Source organism: Alexandromys fortis, unplaced genomic scaffold (genome assembly GCF_014885135.2).
Source record: "Alexandromys fortis isolate MF-2015 unplaced genomic scaffold, M_Fortis_MF-2015_v1.1 scaffold_21, whole genome shotgun sequence".
Classification (NCBI taxonomy): Eukaryota; Metazoa; Chordata; class Mammalia; order Rodentia; family Cricetidae; genus Alexandromys; species Alexandromys fortis.
Genome location: NW_026067905.1, coordinates 6,867,725 through 6,884,870, shown reverse-complemented (window position 1 = coordinate 6,884,870; position 17,146 = coordinate 6,867,725). Strand labels below are relative to the sequence as shown.

The 17,146-nt window shown below is 41.4% G+C and overlaps 1 protein-coding gene and 1 long non-coding RNA gene across 2 annotated transcripts in view; one reads left to right on the top strand and one right to left on the bottom strand.

Annotated features, from left to right (window-relative positions):
• LOC126497291 (uncharacterized) overlaps positions 1-17,146 on the bottom strand; it is a 421,870-nt gene that overhangs the window by 143,915 nt on the left and 260,809 nt on the right. The window lies entirely within an intron of this gene.
• Positions 10,358-17,146, top strand: part of Ptpro (protein tyrosine phosphatase receptor type O) — a 91,464-nt gene continuing 84,675 nt past the window's right edge. Inside the window, exons 1-4 of the mRNA XM_050135192.1 lie at positions 10,358-10,506; positions 11,373-11,525; positions 13,319-13,759; positions 15,934-16,095. Coding sequence (XP_049991149.1) covers positions 10,494-10,506; positions 11,373-11,525; positions 13,319-13,759; positions 15,934-16,095 — 769 coding nt within the window. The 5' untranslated portion in view covers positions 10,358-10,493. The remainder of the gene's footprint in view (positions 10,507-11,372; positions 11,526-13,318; positions 13,760-15,933; positions 16,096-17,146) is intronic.

The window sequence follows — 17,146 nt, the reverse complement described above, 5'->3', positions numbered from 1 at the left end:
CATCATTTCACTCCATGAGATCCCACCTCGTGAGATGGATTCCTGACAATCAACAGTTGTTGGGGGAGGGCTGTCACTTTCTTCCGTGATGTAACTGTTGGTGAGTTCTCCCTGCTCCAGTAAAGAGCCTCCAACTGCTGCTCTGGCAAGAAGTTGTACTTAACTTCAGCGGCTCTGCACAAAACCAAGGCATGCGAAGAGAAGGAGGCATGACCGAGAAGTGTAGTGGGAGCAGCGGGCTATGTTCCTGGCACCCGGCCGCCCACATGGCTAGCTCTATACCCAAAATAATTACACGGAAACTATATTTTTTGAAGACTGCCTGGCCCATTAGTTCCAGCCTCTTATTGGCTAGCTCTTACATATTGATCTAACCCATTTCTAATAATCTGTGTAGCCCACGAGGTGGCTTACCAGGGAAGATCTTAACCTGTGGCTGTGTCGGGTGGGAGAATCATGGTGACTGCCTGACTCGGCTTCTTTCTGCTAGCATTCTGTTCTGTCTACTCTACCTACCTAATTTTCGGTCCTATCAGGCCAAGCAGTTTTCTTTATTAGTTAACCAATGAAAGCAACAGATAAGATACAAGACCCACCTCCATCAGAGAAGTGTGCCAATGAGAGAGAGGGTCCCGAGGAGGGGATGGGGCTCAGAACTATTAAGTTCATCATATGAATGCATGACACTGTCAAACAAAAAAAAATCTTCTTCAAAGTGTTATATAAAGGAAATTTACGTGAAAATCTTAGAGCAGAGTAAAGCAACACTGGTGGGGCCAGCTTCATAAATTTTTTCCTAAAGGTATTTTTACAGTCCGGACTTAAATCAGGGATCGATCCTTCTATTCCTTCTTCCTCTTAGCATAGAACTCATGCCTGGAGCACACAGTCCGACCCTCCTCCTGAGCATAGATAGATCCCAGGACAATCCGAGGTAGAACGGACCAGGAAGAAGGCACCAGCAGAGGCCAGGTTCCTTTCAGGCTCAGTGCCTAGCTTTCCCTTGGCCCACTGCCTGTCCCCATTAGTCCCAGTGAGTGAATCTCATTAGCCATTCTGACTTATTTTTGGCAACTGCGCAGTGCACGGGCCAAGACTTATTTTCATAGCTAATACAATCATCGCCAAAGCTGCCATTAGCATTTGGAAGATTACTCCCTTTTCTGGAAGATGCCACGGTCTGTAAAGCATGGTGACACATTAGACATCTACTCAAACACAGACTGCGCCTCTGGCTTCCCGTCCTTATCGCTGCAGCCACCCTGGCTACCGGCTGGCTGAGACATGGTGCAAAAAATTCTTTATAATTATGACTTTGATGTTTGTAAACTTAATGTTTTCTGAGTACGTGAACCAACTTCTATAACCAATGAGACGCAGAAGCCAGATTTGACAACTATTCAGTGCTTGGCTCAGTTCTGGATTTTGGTTACCAGAACATTGTCGTTGCTATTATGTGCTAAAAATTTTATTTGTGTAAGGAAGAAGTGAAATATAAAAAATTAAATGAGTGAATTTTATTTTTTCTTTTCCCCAAATGTAACTTATAGCTGTTGAGCCAAATACCCACTGTAAATCCATGTATGTATGATCTGTGGAAAATAGTGATAACTAATAAGACTCTTTTAGGTGACCAAAATACAAATATTCTTAGATTCCAAATAAGCCATGAAGTACACTTAAATAAAAACTATTATGGATAGGGTAGCCCATTTTGTCAATGATTTCAATAAGCCAAAATCTAAATGTTTTTCTCAATAATCGTCAGCTAATTTGAAGGTTTTGCTATCACCCAAGTGTCCAATTCACTCGGCATTTCATGAACAGAGTCATGGAGATCACCAAACGTGATCTTGTTCTGAGGCTGCTCTGTGTTTGATTCCTCGTTTTCTTCCCCCATAGCTGAGCCTTCCCAGTCTACAGCACACCTCCCTGTTGTTTCAGGCCACTAAGGGACATGTTTCAGGTTCTCCTTCTCAGCAAGGAAAAGATAGGCTGAGAGAATGCAGCTGTTCGAACAGTTGTCTGGTTAGGGACAGCAGCACTTAGCAGCAGGGAGTAGACTCGGGGCACAGAAAGACTGAACGCTTCTGTTGGCCTCATTCCAAGGGGAAGGTCAGCTGTGCACTGTCCTGTCCTTCAGATGAGCATGAGCATCACTGCCCAAGGGTTGTGCTCGCTGTGCGCAAGGACCAAGGATCCAAAAGGCTAGAGATTCCATGTCTTCTTTGCTTAAGGGCTGGCTAATTTGTAACAAAGAGAATTACCTTCCCAGGATTCTGTCCTGACATCTTCCCCACTTTCAGAACTGACAGGTGAGAAAAAGAGAGGAAATAATTACCTTGAAAAGACTTCCTCTAAAATAGTGTTTGCTCAAACACTTCTCCCACTTCTCAGAACACAGAGCTTCACTGGAAATTAACTTTGACAGTGACTTCATTTGTCATGTGCTCGCCCGTTTGATGTGTATTGTATGCTTTTCCCACGAAACACTCCACACCTGTAATGAGCTCAAGACGAATTTTCAATGGAATATCAAATGTTCTTAGCAAAACTCAGATCATTTTTCATGAGATGGGAAAACTGACTTTTGTTGTGTGACTGAAATATACAGAGCTACCACAGGTAACTATATTCACCATGAGTGTTTTTGCTTTAGGAAAATCACCTTGGTATAATTTTATGGTCCATCACCTGACTCTGACTTCTACCTCTTGTCTTTCTCTTGAACAGATTGTTGCAACATTCCACGTGACTGTTCAAGATGATAACAACATCGTTGTGTCTTTAGAAGCTTCCGATGTCATCAGCCCAGCATCTGTGTATGTTGTGAGGGTCGCTGGCGAGTCCAAAAACTATTTCTTCGAATTTGAGCCGTTCAACAGCACACTGCCTCCTCCTGTGGTCTTCAAGGCCACTTATCATGGTCTTTATTACATCATCACTCTGGTGGTGGTCAACGGGAACGTGGTCACCAAACCCTCCAGATCAATCACTGTGTTGACAAGTAAGCACCCTGTGACATCATTCTCTGTGCTCCTCCAAGTGTGTCCTCGTGAGTGTGTCTCCTATGGCAGAAACAGAGTCTACCAGAATGGCAGGACAGTTCAGCTTGGGGTCTAATGACATAACACTCTTGCTGAAATTAAGAAAATAGCTCCTTACCCAAGCTTGATCATATTTACTAGCACTTTTAAAAAATCTATTTTATATCAAAAAAATGCAAACTTCATTGACAACATACTTTGAGACTGAATGATAATTTCAGGTTAATGACTGGACCATGCAAATTTCTCCCACATACCTTAAATGCATGATCTTAGATTGTTGTGTTTAGTCCCAGAACACATCTTCCTATATGAAGCAACTGATTCTTGAGACAGTGAGTTTGTCTTCATAGCCAGCTGACTTGACCTTAACTGGACATTCTCAGCTGAGGGCATAAAAACATGGCTGTTTGCTTGTTCTTTGTAATTAAACAGAGTCTTGTTATATAACTTGGGCTGGCTTCAACTTTCCAGTTCTTCAGATTCAGCCTTCCAAGTGCTGGAATTAGAGTTACACACAGACAACAGCTACCATTCCTCATCTCACCTTAAACACAGCGTTGGCTTCCATTACCCACGTAAAATGTAGAAAGATAAAGTGCAGTAGAGAGTTGGTGCTGCCACTGGAAAGTTTTGGGCAATGGCTTTAACTGCAGGTGACTTTAACCATGTTCTCTGACTTTAGCATCACGCCATAAGGTTACATATGTTACTATGTTCTCTGACTTTAGTATCACACCATAAGGTTACATATGTTACATATGTACTATGTTACAGAGTACAGGGAAGAGCTGTCTCTGTGAGACAACGGAACATGTCATCAAAGTCCCCTTGCTCATGTGCTTCAGGGCGGGCTTTCATGGCTGCCATCATTAATCTATCAGTTATATGTGACTGTTGTGGACATGATTAGGGGAAAGGACAGTCCAACAGTGTCCGTTAGGATACAAAGAAAAGAGAAGCAATCAGAGAATGGACTCAAAAACAAGCAAGGAGAAGTATTTTCAACCTGAGTGTCAAAAATTAATTAAAGTCTCATTGGCAGAATCCCAGGGTCATTATTAAATTCTGAAAATTAACAATGGCAGAGACCCAAGACCTGCTAGACTAATGGAGCCAAAGGAAAGAGCTGGAAATTAATTCAATTAAAATGAAATCTCACCTGTAAAATCCCGTCTTAAGTTCCAGGAAAAGATGAATCTGGCTAAGACTCAGGCCAGAGTGGTGGGTGCGTCGTAACTACAACCCAACTCTTTGAAGTCAACATCCTGCTTCGCACAGCTTCATCGCTTCACGCCTGGCCTGAGACTTAATAGTTGTTCCTTTATCTTAGCTCAGAGTAGTTCAGCATGTAAGAGAGAGTCGGGGAGCAGCTACTGAAGTATTGTGCAAACGGGGACATAGAAACACAAACCCTGTTCTGCTACATTTATCAGCAAGTACGCAGCTACTCCAAAGAAGTAAAGTTGGAAGCTGTAGTCCTTCAGCTGACAGTTATTAAAGAAATTTGAAGGCTCTGTGGTTAGTCATACCTGTAATTCCTGTATCCCAACACTTGAGACAGTGGGGCAGGAGGATAAGGATTTTGGCATCAACCTCTGCTATATATCAAATTCAAGGCTAACCTAGGCTACATGAGACCCTATCTCTTAAAAAGAAAAAAAAAAGCAGAAAGAAGGGAGGAAATATAGACATCCAAGTGTGTAGCTAGACTTTCTTCTCTATCACCAGCCCCAAATAATGACACAGAGACTTATTACTTATAATGATCAAAGTTTGGCATTTAGCTTAGGCTTGTTCCCAACTAGCTTTTATAAATTAAATTAACCCGATTTTATTAATCTACGTGACTTTAACCTCTCTCTTATTCTGTACCTATGAATTGTTCTGCCTCTTGCTAGTGTCTCCCCACCTCTCTTCTTCCCAGAGTTCCTCTCTCTCTCTCTCTCTCTGGAAGTCCCACCTATTCTCTCCTGCCTAGCTATTGGCCATTTAGCTCTTTATTAAACCAATCACATCAACACATCTTCACACAATGTAAATATCCCGCCACACAAATGAGGTACAATCAACCCCCACATGTGGTTGCATGTGTATCTGTGAAGACCAGAAGCTATCTTCAGTGTTGTCCTCAGGAACACTACTCATCTTACTTTGAGACAGGGTCATTGTTGGCTTGCAGCTTGCTTGTTCAACTAGACTAGTTAGACAGTAAACTCTAGGGATCAACCTTCTCTACCTCACCAGCATTGGGATTGCGAGTTTGTACTATCACTTCTGACTTTGTGTTTTATTTTTACATTCATTTACGTACGTGTGTGTATATGTGTGTGTGTATGTGTGCGTGTCTATATGGAGATACACTTGTGAGGCCACACATCTGGAGATCAGAGGAATGCAAGAATATATTTTCTTTTTCCACCTTTATGTGAATTGTGGGGATTAAATCCGAATCCTCAGGCTTGGCAGCAAGCACCTTTACCCATGAGCCATCTTCTCAGTGTCCACTCTGGGCTCTTATTATGAGTTCCAGGGATCAAACACAGCCAACAGAGCCATCTCCCCAGCATCCCTGTGTCCTGTTTTAAAGGCTTAAGTGTCCTACCTCAGATTCCACTGCTCTTGAAGATGAAAAGGGCATTTGTTGCAGCCATCAGCCATGTGCTGGAGCCTGTCTCTACGAAACAAGCAATGACAGAGCAGGAGGCTCTGAGCAGCACCTGGATTTTTTGATACAGTTGCTCTGAGTCTAGAGAAAGTTGGGGGCATGGAGTGGAGAGGCAAAGAATAAATTGGGCATAATGGACTAATGTGACCAGTTCAAAAGAGCCCTGCAGCCGTAGGCTCTGACCCAGTTCATATTTAACTGATGATGATGGTTATTACAGTGTGAGCATTTCAGGAGAAAGAAGCTGTTTCTCGGCAGAAAAACATAATACCTGGGAACAATTACTTGAGAACTGGGAAACTGCTAGACCAGAAAAATAGTGATACATAAAAATACCTTTAACCAGGCCTGGCAAGATTGTTCAGCAGCTCTTGCTGACCAGTTTTCCAAAATAATTCAGAAAAGATGGCCAGAAATAAAAGGAGAGATTTTAAGTGGCCTGCAAGTGAGTTGAGACTTTACATGATAAAAAATGAAGACAGATCAAAGAAACGGCGGGCAGTGATTTCCCCGGGGAAAGCTCTCGCACAGCAGAAACCCCAGGCTGAAAGATATCAAGTCTTGCCTAGACAATGGACAAATTACCAAGCCACTATGTAGAGTCGTGTTTCAGAGACTGAGCATACTGTCAAAGTCTTCTGGAAGTTATCCATGGAGCAGAAGTGAATTCCCTCTATGTCCATTTCAGATCTGTCACCCATTCTGGTGGACAACCCCTTTTCTACAAAGCCCCAAATAACAGACATGAAACACTACAGGCCACACACTCTGTATTGTAGCTCCTCAACTTTGCTATCATCACAAATAGTATGTACATGAGGTAGCAGAATGTTGCTCTTCTATTACTTTATAGAAACCAAAATCCAAACTTCAAAACATTTTCATGTGTCTCGAGTTACTATTTCTCTGATTGCCATTAACCTCTTAAAAATGAAAACCCCACTAATGCCTCCTGAGACATACAAAAGCAACTTGCAATTCAGATTTAGCTCAGGAGGCTGTTGTTAGCCAGACTAACCTATTGTTACCCCATAGAATAATAGTGCCTACTAGGTACTGTTTAAAATACACATATTCTTGCAATTTATAAAATTATGTGTCTTTCTCACTCTGACTAATAATACAGAAATCAAGTGAATATTTAAGACATAACATGTGACGAACATATAAAAGCATTACCAGTGGCATTACATAGAGAACTACCAAACATCAGGAACAAAGGAAAATTGAAACTGATTGAGTAAGGAAATGTCACCAAGGTAAGGGTGGCTAGTTTGTGACGGGGATACTGATTTACGTGAGAGAATCAAGTGGCTTCTGGACTTACATGTGTTGAGAAGAAACAAAAATGAACGCGAGAGAAGAGGCGAGAACTAACTCAGAAAGATGTTAAAATGTTCTAAGGGGAAATTGGTGCAGACATGAACGAAGGTCGTGGTGTGAATGGTGGCCATCACTCCTCTGTCCTGGGTGACTGTGGCCAGCATACCTCAGGGATCCATTTCGATACACACAGGTCCACTCTCTAATCATCTTCTAGACATGAAGCAGGAGCTTGGGCCTAGGATTTAGGATCAGTCTTTCCCCCCACATCTACTATCAGAAAGGACAGATTATCATAGCTTCTTTCTTCCTCAAAAGAACTGCACCAGGAGGGATGAATGCTTAGGTCTCTCCCACCGACAGCTGGACCCTTCCTGAGATTTTAATCAGGCAAAGCGAGGCCATCTCAAGCAGATGTGCCTCTAGTGTCTGCTGTTGCTATCAAGCATGGGCTACCTGGGCTTCTTGCCCTTTGTTCATGTCCCGTCTGGTAACCACATGCAGACGTTTCAGATTTTCACCAACTAGACACAGCAACAGAGCCTGATGGCACTGGGCAGTGGGTGTGGTAACCATTCTGTCAGGTGTAAGATGGTATCTCAGAGTTGTTTTGATTTGTATTCCCTGATGGCTAAGGATGTTGAACATTTCCTTAGGTGTCTTTTGGCCATTTAAGATTTTTCTTTTGAGAATTCTGTTTAGTTCTGTAGCCAAGTTTTTAATTGAATCATTTGAAATTTTGATGTCTAATTTTTTGAGTTCTTTATGTATTTTGGGATCAGTCCTCTGTCTGATGTGGGGTTGGTGAAGATCTTTTCCTATCCAGTAGGCTGTCTTTTTGCTTTATTGACTGTATTCTCTGCTTTACAGAAACTTCTCAGTTTCAGGAGGTCAGATGTATTTATTGTTCCTCTCAGTGTCTGTGCTACTGGTGTTATATTTAGGAAGTGGTCTCCTGTGCCCATGCCTTGAAGGCTACTTCCCACTTTCTCTTAGCCCCTCTGAATGTGGGTGACAGTTGTATGGCTGAGGCAGACTGTGGGTCCACTGGCAGTGGCATCAGGATTTATCCCTACTGCTTGTACTGGATGTTTGGGAACTATTCACTTTGGATGGATACCTGGCTCAGTCTAGATATCGTAGGGAGGGCCTTGGACCTTCCCCAAAGCAATATGTCTTATCCTTTCTGAGGAATGGAGGAAGGTAGGGTGGGAGTAGGTAGAAGGAATGAGAGGAGGGGAGGGAGTGGGAACTGGAATTGGTATGTAAAATGAAGACAGACAGTTTGTTTTCTTTTCAAAAAATAAAAAATTAAACAAAGAATTCAAAAAAGATTATGTAAAACATGTAATTAGACAAAAAGAAGGCCTTATTATGTGTCATATTTTTATTATTTATTAAAAGCAAAACAAAGATCAATTAATACAGGGATTGCTAGTTAAAAGAGGACAGAAAAGTCTTGCTCAGTCATCTATATTTTCTCTTTCCATAAAAGCAAAGGGAAGTGAGAGGCATAGGCCCAAGTTCAAGGGCACACTTGTCTCCAAGTCATAAAAGAAACTAAAACTCTAGTGTAGTATGAAGGGACCTTGCTGAACTCCAGGTATACAAAGGGTAATCCTGGGTTTGGACTCCAGTTAGCAAAAGAATCAACATGTGCCATGCTACACCAGGCACAGTTGGACTTTCCACTTAGAAAAGGGCACATAGACAATCTCAGCGCCAAGACAAAGCCTGACCATAGGACTTGGTAAAAGTCTGCAACAGCACCATAGCATCTACAATATGAAGGTTCCCAGAATGAGCGATGGGCCATGGCTGTTGAAAAAGGACAATGACTGAACTGTATTAAAAGTGGAAAAATGAGCAATTAGCTTAGAGCCCATGCTTCAAGTCACATTGAGAAACCTACACTCACAGTGACAGTTGTCAAAACAAACAATAGGTCAGAGTCTATTTAAAATAGCTATTTATACAGTATATTCGCAATGTTCATAGACATAAAGATCAGAATAAAACTAATTTTCCAGCAACAACCAAACAAAAGATGGCACAAATGAAGCACATAGAATATATATAATGGAATTGAAATCTTTTGAAATAAAAACATAATTATTTAGACTAAATTAAAAGTTTGCTTTGCTGATGTTTTCATTTAAGATATTTTTCAGACAATATATTTTGATCAGTTTTTCCCCTTTTGTCCACATCCTTCCCATCTCACTACCCACTCATACTTACATATTTTATCTTTCTTTCTAAAAAATCAAAACAAATAAAAATAAAACAATAGAACAAAAATATCAAAATATATGATAAAAACAAAACCAACAGATGTTTTCAGTTGGCCAATTATTTCTTTGTATGGGGCCTGCCTAAGTATGAATGATATACCCAGTTGTACATCATTGGAGAAAACTGAGTTCCCTTTTGCCAGCAAGTATCATTTGCAAGTAGCTTCTTGTTAGGGGTGGGACTCTGTCTACTTCCCTGGGTACTTGGAATCGAAATCAGGTCCAGTATGCACTCAGATGCCTCTTTAGCCCTTATAATATTTTATTACAAAATTGTTCAAATAAAACGTATCTATTTCACTTTTTTTGGAAGGGTGGAGAAACTGTTTATGTAAGAATGGGGTGCATAGGACATATGAAAAACAATCATGGGCTTTTTAGAGCATGTACTTCTAATGTTTCATGATAAATCAAAACCAAGCAAATTAAGAATATCCTTGAGCTTCTGTAGAGAGAGAGGCTTAATATACATGATATAAATGATCATATGCATAACACTGAGTGGTTTGCACTCTTATTCATAACAGAAAAATTGCAAAATTCACACAAAGAAATAAATGATCCCATAAATATTTATCATTGCCTACAGCCAAAATTACTTTTTGTTACCTGTCTATTACTGATATCTAATTTTGTTGGCACAAGGAAAATGAATGAAGAATTTGCTAATACAGACAGATGCTGCCACAAAACCTATTAAATTGCATATGACAAGCATTATAAACTCCAGGTTTGCATTATGTTTGTCTAGCGAATTGAGACATTGATATTTGTACTTCCTAACCTTCAAAGCTGTTACAAGTGAGAAACTGAAAGCCGAGGAGTTTGAGAGCTGTTTGAAAAGCAGAAAAGATCATCCAAAGCGTGCATTGTTAATCACTGCTAAGGCTTAGAGGAGGTCTTCGTGGAGGAAGGGCAATTGCAAAAGTGGGAGTGAGATTACATCAGAGCAACAGTGTACTCATGGACTGATGATGGCTCCACCCCTCTCTCTGTCACCTCTTTCCCCCTGTAGAACCTTTGCCTGTAACCAGTGTCTCCATATATGACTACAAACCTTCTCCTGAAACACGAGTACTGTTTGAAATTCATTATCCGGAAAAATACAACGTGTTCAGCAGAGTAAACATCAGCTACTGGGAAGGGAGGGACTTCAGGACAATGCTCTACAAAGGTAAGAGGCAAGAGGAGGCTGTAGAAACGAAGGCTATTAACTTTCTTCAGACTTTTTCTAGAGATCTTGCTTACTCTAAGGAGTCTGTGTAATTCACTACTTGACTGACAAATGAGCCATTAAGAAAAAGTTATTGATTCAAGAAAAACCTTGTTGTGAGGGGGTCTTAGCATATTCAGCTCATTTGCTGAGAATTGGAAGTCATAAATACAAAATGAGAAATTCTCACTTTGGCTTGAATTGTGTTATTCTTGCCAAAGGCAGTATGTCTGCTCCAGGACACAAAGTCAAGACCATTTAGAGACAACCACACCCACAGCACTTCCTTCTGGGAGGGGCAGCTCTTGCCTTCCTAGCAAGTGGGCAACTTTCTCCCACTTCCATTGGAGAGGGTCCAAGATTATTCTCAAAAGCAAAAGGTGGTATTTTGGGTTCCTGTGTGACCACTCTTCAGGTAAACCAATGAACGTTCTACATAAGATGCTTTCTACAGGAGAAAAACCTTCCTGTACACTTGCTGTTTCTTTTGTCATAAAATGCTAACTCACTTATTTTTCTATTAATAGAGAGCTAATATAAACCTAATCTCCATAATTCCTGTATACACAGAACATTCAGAAGATAAAAAAATAATTTTAGTTGTGTCAAATCGTATTAGGAATGCTGACAGTTTGAAAACAAAGACTTTTCAGGATTGGGGCACAGGCTTAGTTTTTCATCTCAGCCTCCCAGCTCATTTTTACTGACTGTGCCAGGCATTGAAGGAAAAGTCATTTTGTAGATATTTAAATTTAACTGGGACTTTCTCCAAGTATGTGACATTAGGAAGCTCCTGATTTTAAAGTAACTGGTCTTTCCCTTCGCAGACTTCTTTAAGGGGAAAACAGTATTTAACCACTGGCTACCAGGAATATGCTACAGCAACATAACCTTTCAGTTGGTATCTGAGGCAACGTTTAACAAAAGTACTCTGGTAGAGTACAGCGGTGTGGGCCATGAACCCAAGCAACACAGAACGGGTAAGTCTTTGGAGGAATCGAACCTCGTGAGAAAATAGCTCAGGAAAATAGGCGCTGCTGTGTGTTTATTTTTAATGTTTTTAAGAAAAAAATTCACAATATTTCTAAGAAATATTTTGTCACAACACTAAGAATTTATTTTTATAACAAAAAGAAAATTTGTATCCATATTAAAGATATCTAAGCAAAATATTCAAGAAAAAAATCTGAAGTAAATCAATGAAAGCTTAGCTTTTATGTTTTTAAATAAAATTACAGATGATAGTCTTAAAAGTTATAACCAAGTTACTTAACTGGATCTAGTAGGTTTTGCTTACTCTATAACCTTGACCAGTGTCCATGTTGAATAAAAGCAGATGGTAAACATCTTAGTACAGATAATTGATTAATGAAAGGAAATATTAGGACTCAGTCATGCCTAAAGCTTTCAGTACTGACCTTAGCAGCATCAGTAAATAAGAAAAACCCTTATGGACCGTGAGAAGACTTGGAGACAAGGAGTGGAGGTGGACAAGTTGGAGGCAAGGAGTGGGGTGGATATAATCAAAATGCACTGCACACCTGTATGAAATTCTTAAGCCACTAAAAATACTGCAGAAAAACTATGGTATGAATTGATGGCTAGAGGAATAGACGCATAAACTACACACATACTACCAAGTATCATCGTTTAACCAATATTGAGAGTACCTGGTGTGTTCAGTAATGCTGGAGAGCCATTCTCATGAGAATGGGATTCATCAGGACAGACCACCCAGGCCACTTTCTGTCTGAAATTCTGTGTCAGGATTCCCAGTTCATTTTATCAAGACAGAAAGATCTTAACAAGTAATTCCTCTTAAACTGACACTGGCCAATTTCACTTTTCATATTCTGTTCCGATAAAGACACATCGATGACCACTCTTTTTCATCTGGACATGGTCCTCATTCTAAAACAGATGAAAAAGTAGAGACCAATGAGACAGGCAATCTGTCCTCAGAAAGGATGTCCTCTGACACAAAGGGCAGTGGGGCAGAACGAAATCAGTGGCACAGCAGAGCTATGGAGGAGGGGGATGAGTCTTCGCCCAGATGTCCATGGAGAGGGCATTGCAGGGGCCATTTGATAGGTGGTTAGAAACTGTTGTGGGCAGAGCATGTACCCGTTGTCTTTATGACTTGCCATCTGTAGAGCAAACATGTTTCCATAACCCATAGTTCCCTGCGTGCTCATATGGTTCATTTCAGAGATGGGAATGTGTATCCTGATAGCTAAAAGCAAAGCATATAAGATACCCAGGGACAGAAACACATGTTTTCTTAAAGTCAGGTTGTTTTGCATAGCTTTGCTTGAGAAGAAGTCCAATTACTACATCAACATGTACAGTCTCACAAGTTAATACAATTGCAACATGACAAGTGAGATGCTGAGAGATAGAAATATATATATATATATATATATATCAAATTGTTAGAAGTTTATATACGATTTGCTTAAAAACCACAAAACACTTATTCATAACACTTTCTCTGTGGCTGTCCAGAGATGCAGCCTAGCCATCTGAGGTCAGTCTCCCAGACCCACATGAAAGAAGAACAGATCCAGCTTTTTGAAATTATCCTCTGGTCTCCATATGTGGCATATGGGTACACACACACACACACACACACACACACACCATAAAAGTTTTTAATTTTTTTCTGTATAATAGTTAAACTGTACTTGATAAGTCTGCATGCTGGACTCAAGAGTAAATGAATATTCAGTTCACAGTTAATAAGCTACTTGAAAGTGAAAACTCTCTTCCACAGCTCCATATCCTCCGCGAAATATCTCCGTTCGCTTTGTCAACTTGAACAAGAACTGGGAAGAGCCAAGTGGGAGCTTCCCCGATGACTCATTCCTCAAACGGCAGGATACAATCGGAAGGGAGAGACTCTTCCATTTCCCGGAAGAGACTCCGGAGACTCCCCCCAGCAATGTGTCTTCCGGTTGGCCTGACCTGAACGGCACCGACTATGAAAGCACATCTCAGCCCTACTGGTGGGACAGCGCGTCCGCGACCCCCGAGAACGAGGAGGACTTTGTCAGCGTGCTGCCCGTGGACTATGATAGCGACACCACCCTCGGCCCTACAGAGAAGCCCACGTCTGACCCTTCCTCTGCCTTCCCGGTGCAGATGACGCTGAGCTGGTTACCGCCCAAACCGCCCACAGCCTTCGATGGGTTCAATATCCTCATAGAGAGGGAAGGTGAGGCCGCGGGAGTTGGAGGACGTAAATGGCACCAAGGGAAGGCGACTGAAGTGATTTTGAGACCTGAACTCAGGGAGGGAGAGGGACACGAGGTCAAAGAGGGACTTTGATTAACTGTTGTGTATGGCCTGAAAGCAGAAAACCAAAATACACAGATTAAAATCAGAATTTTAATATCTGGGTGATTTTCAAGTTACAGCCATTGCAAACTTTACACATTTCTCTGGCCAGCATTTCACATACTCCAGGCAACGAAAGAAGACCTTATACTTTGAACTAGAAACAGGACCACCAAACATAATACAGCCTACCCTTAAGAAATGTTGTTTACTTATGTGCGTAGTTGAGGCTGCAGTGAAGAGTCACTCTACAAAGTGATTACTTCCAGATGTCTGTGCTCCGTGGCCAGCCTGAGGACGATGGATGTGGTCAAATTTGCCCTATCGAGTTCATAGTAAATGGAAAATAGGCAGGAGATGATCGTATCCCCACCATAGTGGATACACTGCTTTGATTTCATCCATCGTTTGAAACTATGTGTGTGTGCGTGTGTGTGTGTGTGTGTGTGCAAAAGATAAAGAGAGAGGGAGAGAGAGTTTATATGTGTGCCTGTAAGTCTGTGTGCTTGTGTGCACATGTGTGTGCTCATGCATGCGTGCATGCGTGTGTGTGCTTGTGCGTGCAAGAGAGAAAGGAGAGTTTATATGTGTGCCTGTAAGTCTGTGTGTTTGCACACACATGTGTGTGTGTGCTATTTTTTGAGACAGGGCCTTGTATAGCCTTGGTTGACGTGTAGCTGAGGATTATCTTGGGCTCTGGCCTTCTCGCCTTCACCTCTTAAGTGCTATGATTACAGGTGTGTGCCGCCACACTCACCAGACTCATACATTGTATTATATCATATTATAGTATATATTATATAAATGTATAAAAGCAGAGCCATAGCCTAGCTCCACTGTTGATTTTGTGTGTTGTTTACTGCTTGCTAGGGCTTAGCAAGAGCTCATGCCATTTCTGTTTTAGTTGCCCAGTCATCCAAGTTGGGAGCTAAGATGGCAGCCTTTATTTTACGGAGGGACTTTAGAATCATGTTGCCTTATTGTGAAAGCTGGTTGACTTTTATTTAGCAAAATGAGACAAAATAACTCTTCATTCTCTATTCTAGACAATAGTAATCAGCAACACCCTAATATTGCGAGAAATTGAAACTGTTGGTCACTATAGGTATTTCCTGTTTGAGTTGTCTATTTGTTCTTTTTTCTTTTTTTCTTTTTTGAGACAGGGTTTCTCTGTAGTTTTAGTTTTGGAGCCTCTCCTGGAACTAGCTCTTATAGACCAAGTGGGCCTTGAACTCACTGATATCGACCTGCCTCTGTCTCCCTAGTACTGGGATTAAAGGCGTGCGACACCACCCCCAGCTGCCTATTTGTTCTTAAAGTTCCTTTCATCTTTTGTTTTTTGTTTGTTTCTCAGTTTACTCTATGGAACACAGTATTTTGTAACTCAAAACACTTTTTTACATCCTATTTTCAAGAAAGTTCAGTTAAATCATGCATTTATCTGACTGTACAGTGCTCTTTTTGGAGACCGTTGTTGCCAAATAATAGTAACAGCTTCAACCAAAATTATAAACTGCAGGAGGCAGACACAGAGGCAGCTTAGAAGAAATATTACCATCCACAGTGCTGGAGCAGATAGATGGAGGGGGAACCTGGCGTGTCTTTGAACCAGAAGTAACCCAATATTTAAAAGACATTCAATGCTGCAGAAACTTAGTGAGGTATTTAGTGAGAACTAATTATGTATTGCCTTTTCCTAAATCATACAGGGAGGGCAGCAAACTCTGTCTTTCCCTCAAAGCCCATTTCTCTTGTGTACACGATTGTGTTAGGGGTGTGTGAGTGAATGCCACACAGCCGTTTGATGGATTGCAACACTATATTTTAGGTTTGACATTTTAAAGTATTATGAATACAATTTGAACTTGAGTTAACCTTTCTCTTTACAACACCTTCATCTTAGAGGTATGGTTGAATTTGGAAAAAAGAAAGAAATGCAATAATACACTTTACAAGCCTAACCAGTTTACCTGTATCCTGGGCCCTGCCAGGTGTCAATTCATGTGTGTTCTAACTTTGGCTTTGTGTGTGTGTGTTTTGCATTTGATCTAGAGAACTTTACTGACTATTTGACAGTGGATGAAGAAGCCCATGAGTTTGTTGCAGAACTGAAGGAGCCTGGGAAATACAAACTTTCGGTGACAACCTTTAGTTCCTCAGGAGTCTGCGAGCCTCGGAAAAGCCAGTCAGCGAAGTCGCTCAGCTTTTATATCAGTAAGTAGCCAAGGGACGATCCTGCACTTACAGGGAAGCTGGAACCACGGAACTGCTGAGGTCAGTGATGCCTGGGTGTCAATTATCCACCAGCCCCAGGAATGCTGGGGTACCTCCAGTTCAGGAGAGGGTGTGCAGGAAAAGAAGTACATGTATGTTTAATAGCAAATCTGCCTCAGGAGTTAACCACAGGATTTTTTTTGTCACTGTTATGATAATTGAACATTTATTAAGCCAGCCTTCCACACCAGCTATAACCATGTCTCCAAGGATGTGCACACCCAGTTTCGGAAATATCACTTTTGTTTGAGGCCGTAATGAAATTTAGCTTTATAGGATTATGTGGGGGAGAAATCGGGTTAGAGTGCTGGATGTGTGCAGAACTCAAAAATTCCAGCTGATTCAAGCCTTCCAGGTCTCACACAGTCGGCAGGAGAAGACAGGGAGTCCTCAAGGCCCAATACTGAGATAAGGGAAGGCTTCTGAGTATCCTGTGAGCTTTGACAACAGAGCAAAAGTGGGGCTCTCTGAGCTACAGAAACTCTTTAGATAAACTCTGGTCACTGGAAGCCCGCAGGCTGAAAATAAGTTACTTAGCTAACCGGACACTAAGTGTGCCTTTACATTAACAAAAACCAAAGTCAGAAAACATATTAAACAAAGGTAGCTTTCCTAAGGCAATAGCCTGTATAACTTCTGTCCTCTCCCCAAAGGGCCCAAATACTACTTTGCCTGAAATAACCTTCAAAGGGTAGGTAGTCAGAGGCAGGAGCTCAGCTCACTTCGCAGCTTAAACACACTAAAAACCTTCCCACACAGCATTTACACCTAAGGAACAAAGCACAGAACCACAGTGAGGCCTCTAGGGTCTTCAAAGGGACAAAGAACATTGGGAATCACCTGGGGTGTGTGTTAGATATAAGAGATGTTTCTATATGAGATCACCCGTGACAGAGCACCAAGACGAGCCTTCAGTCTTCTCTCGAGTCTGAAAACTTTTTGCTAACCGGGAGGTCACCTTGCTCAATGGTGCAGCAAGTGCTGATGATGG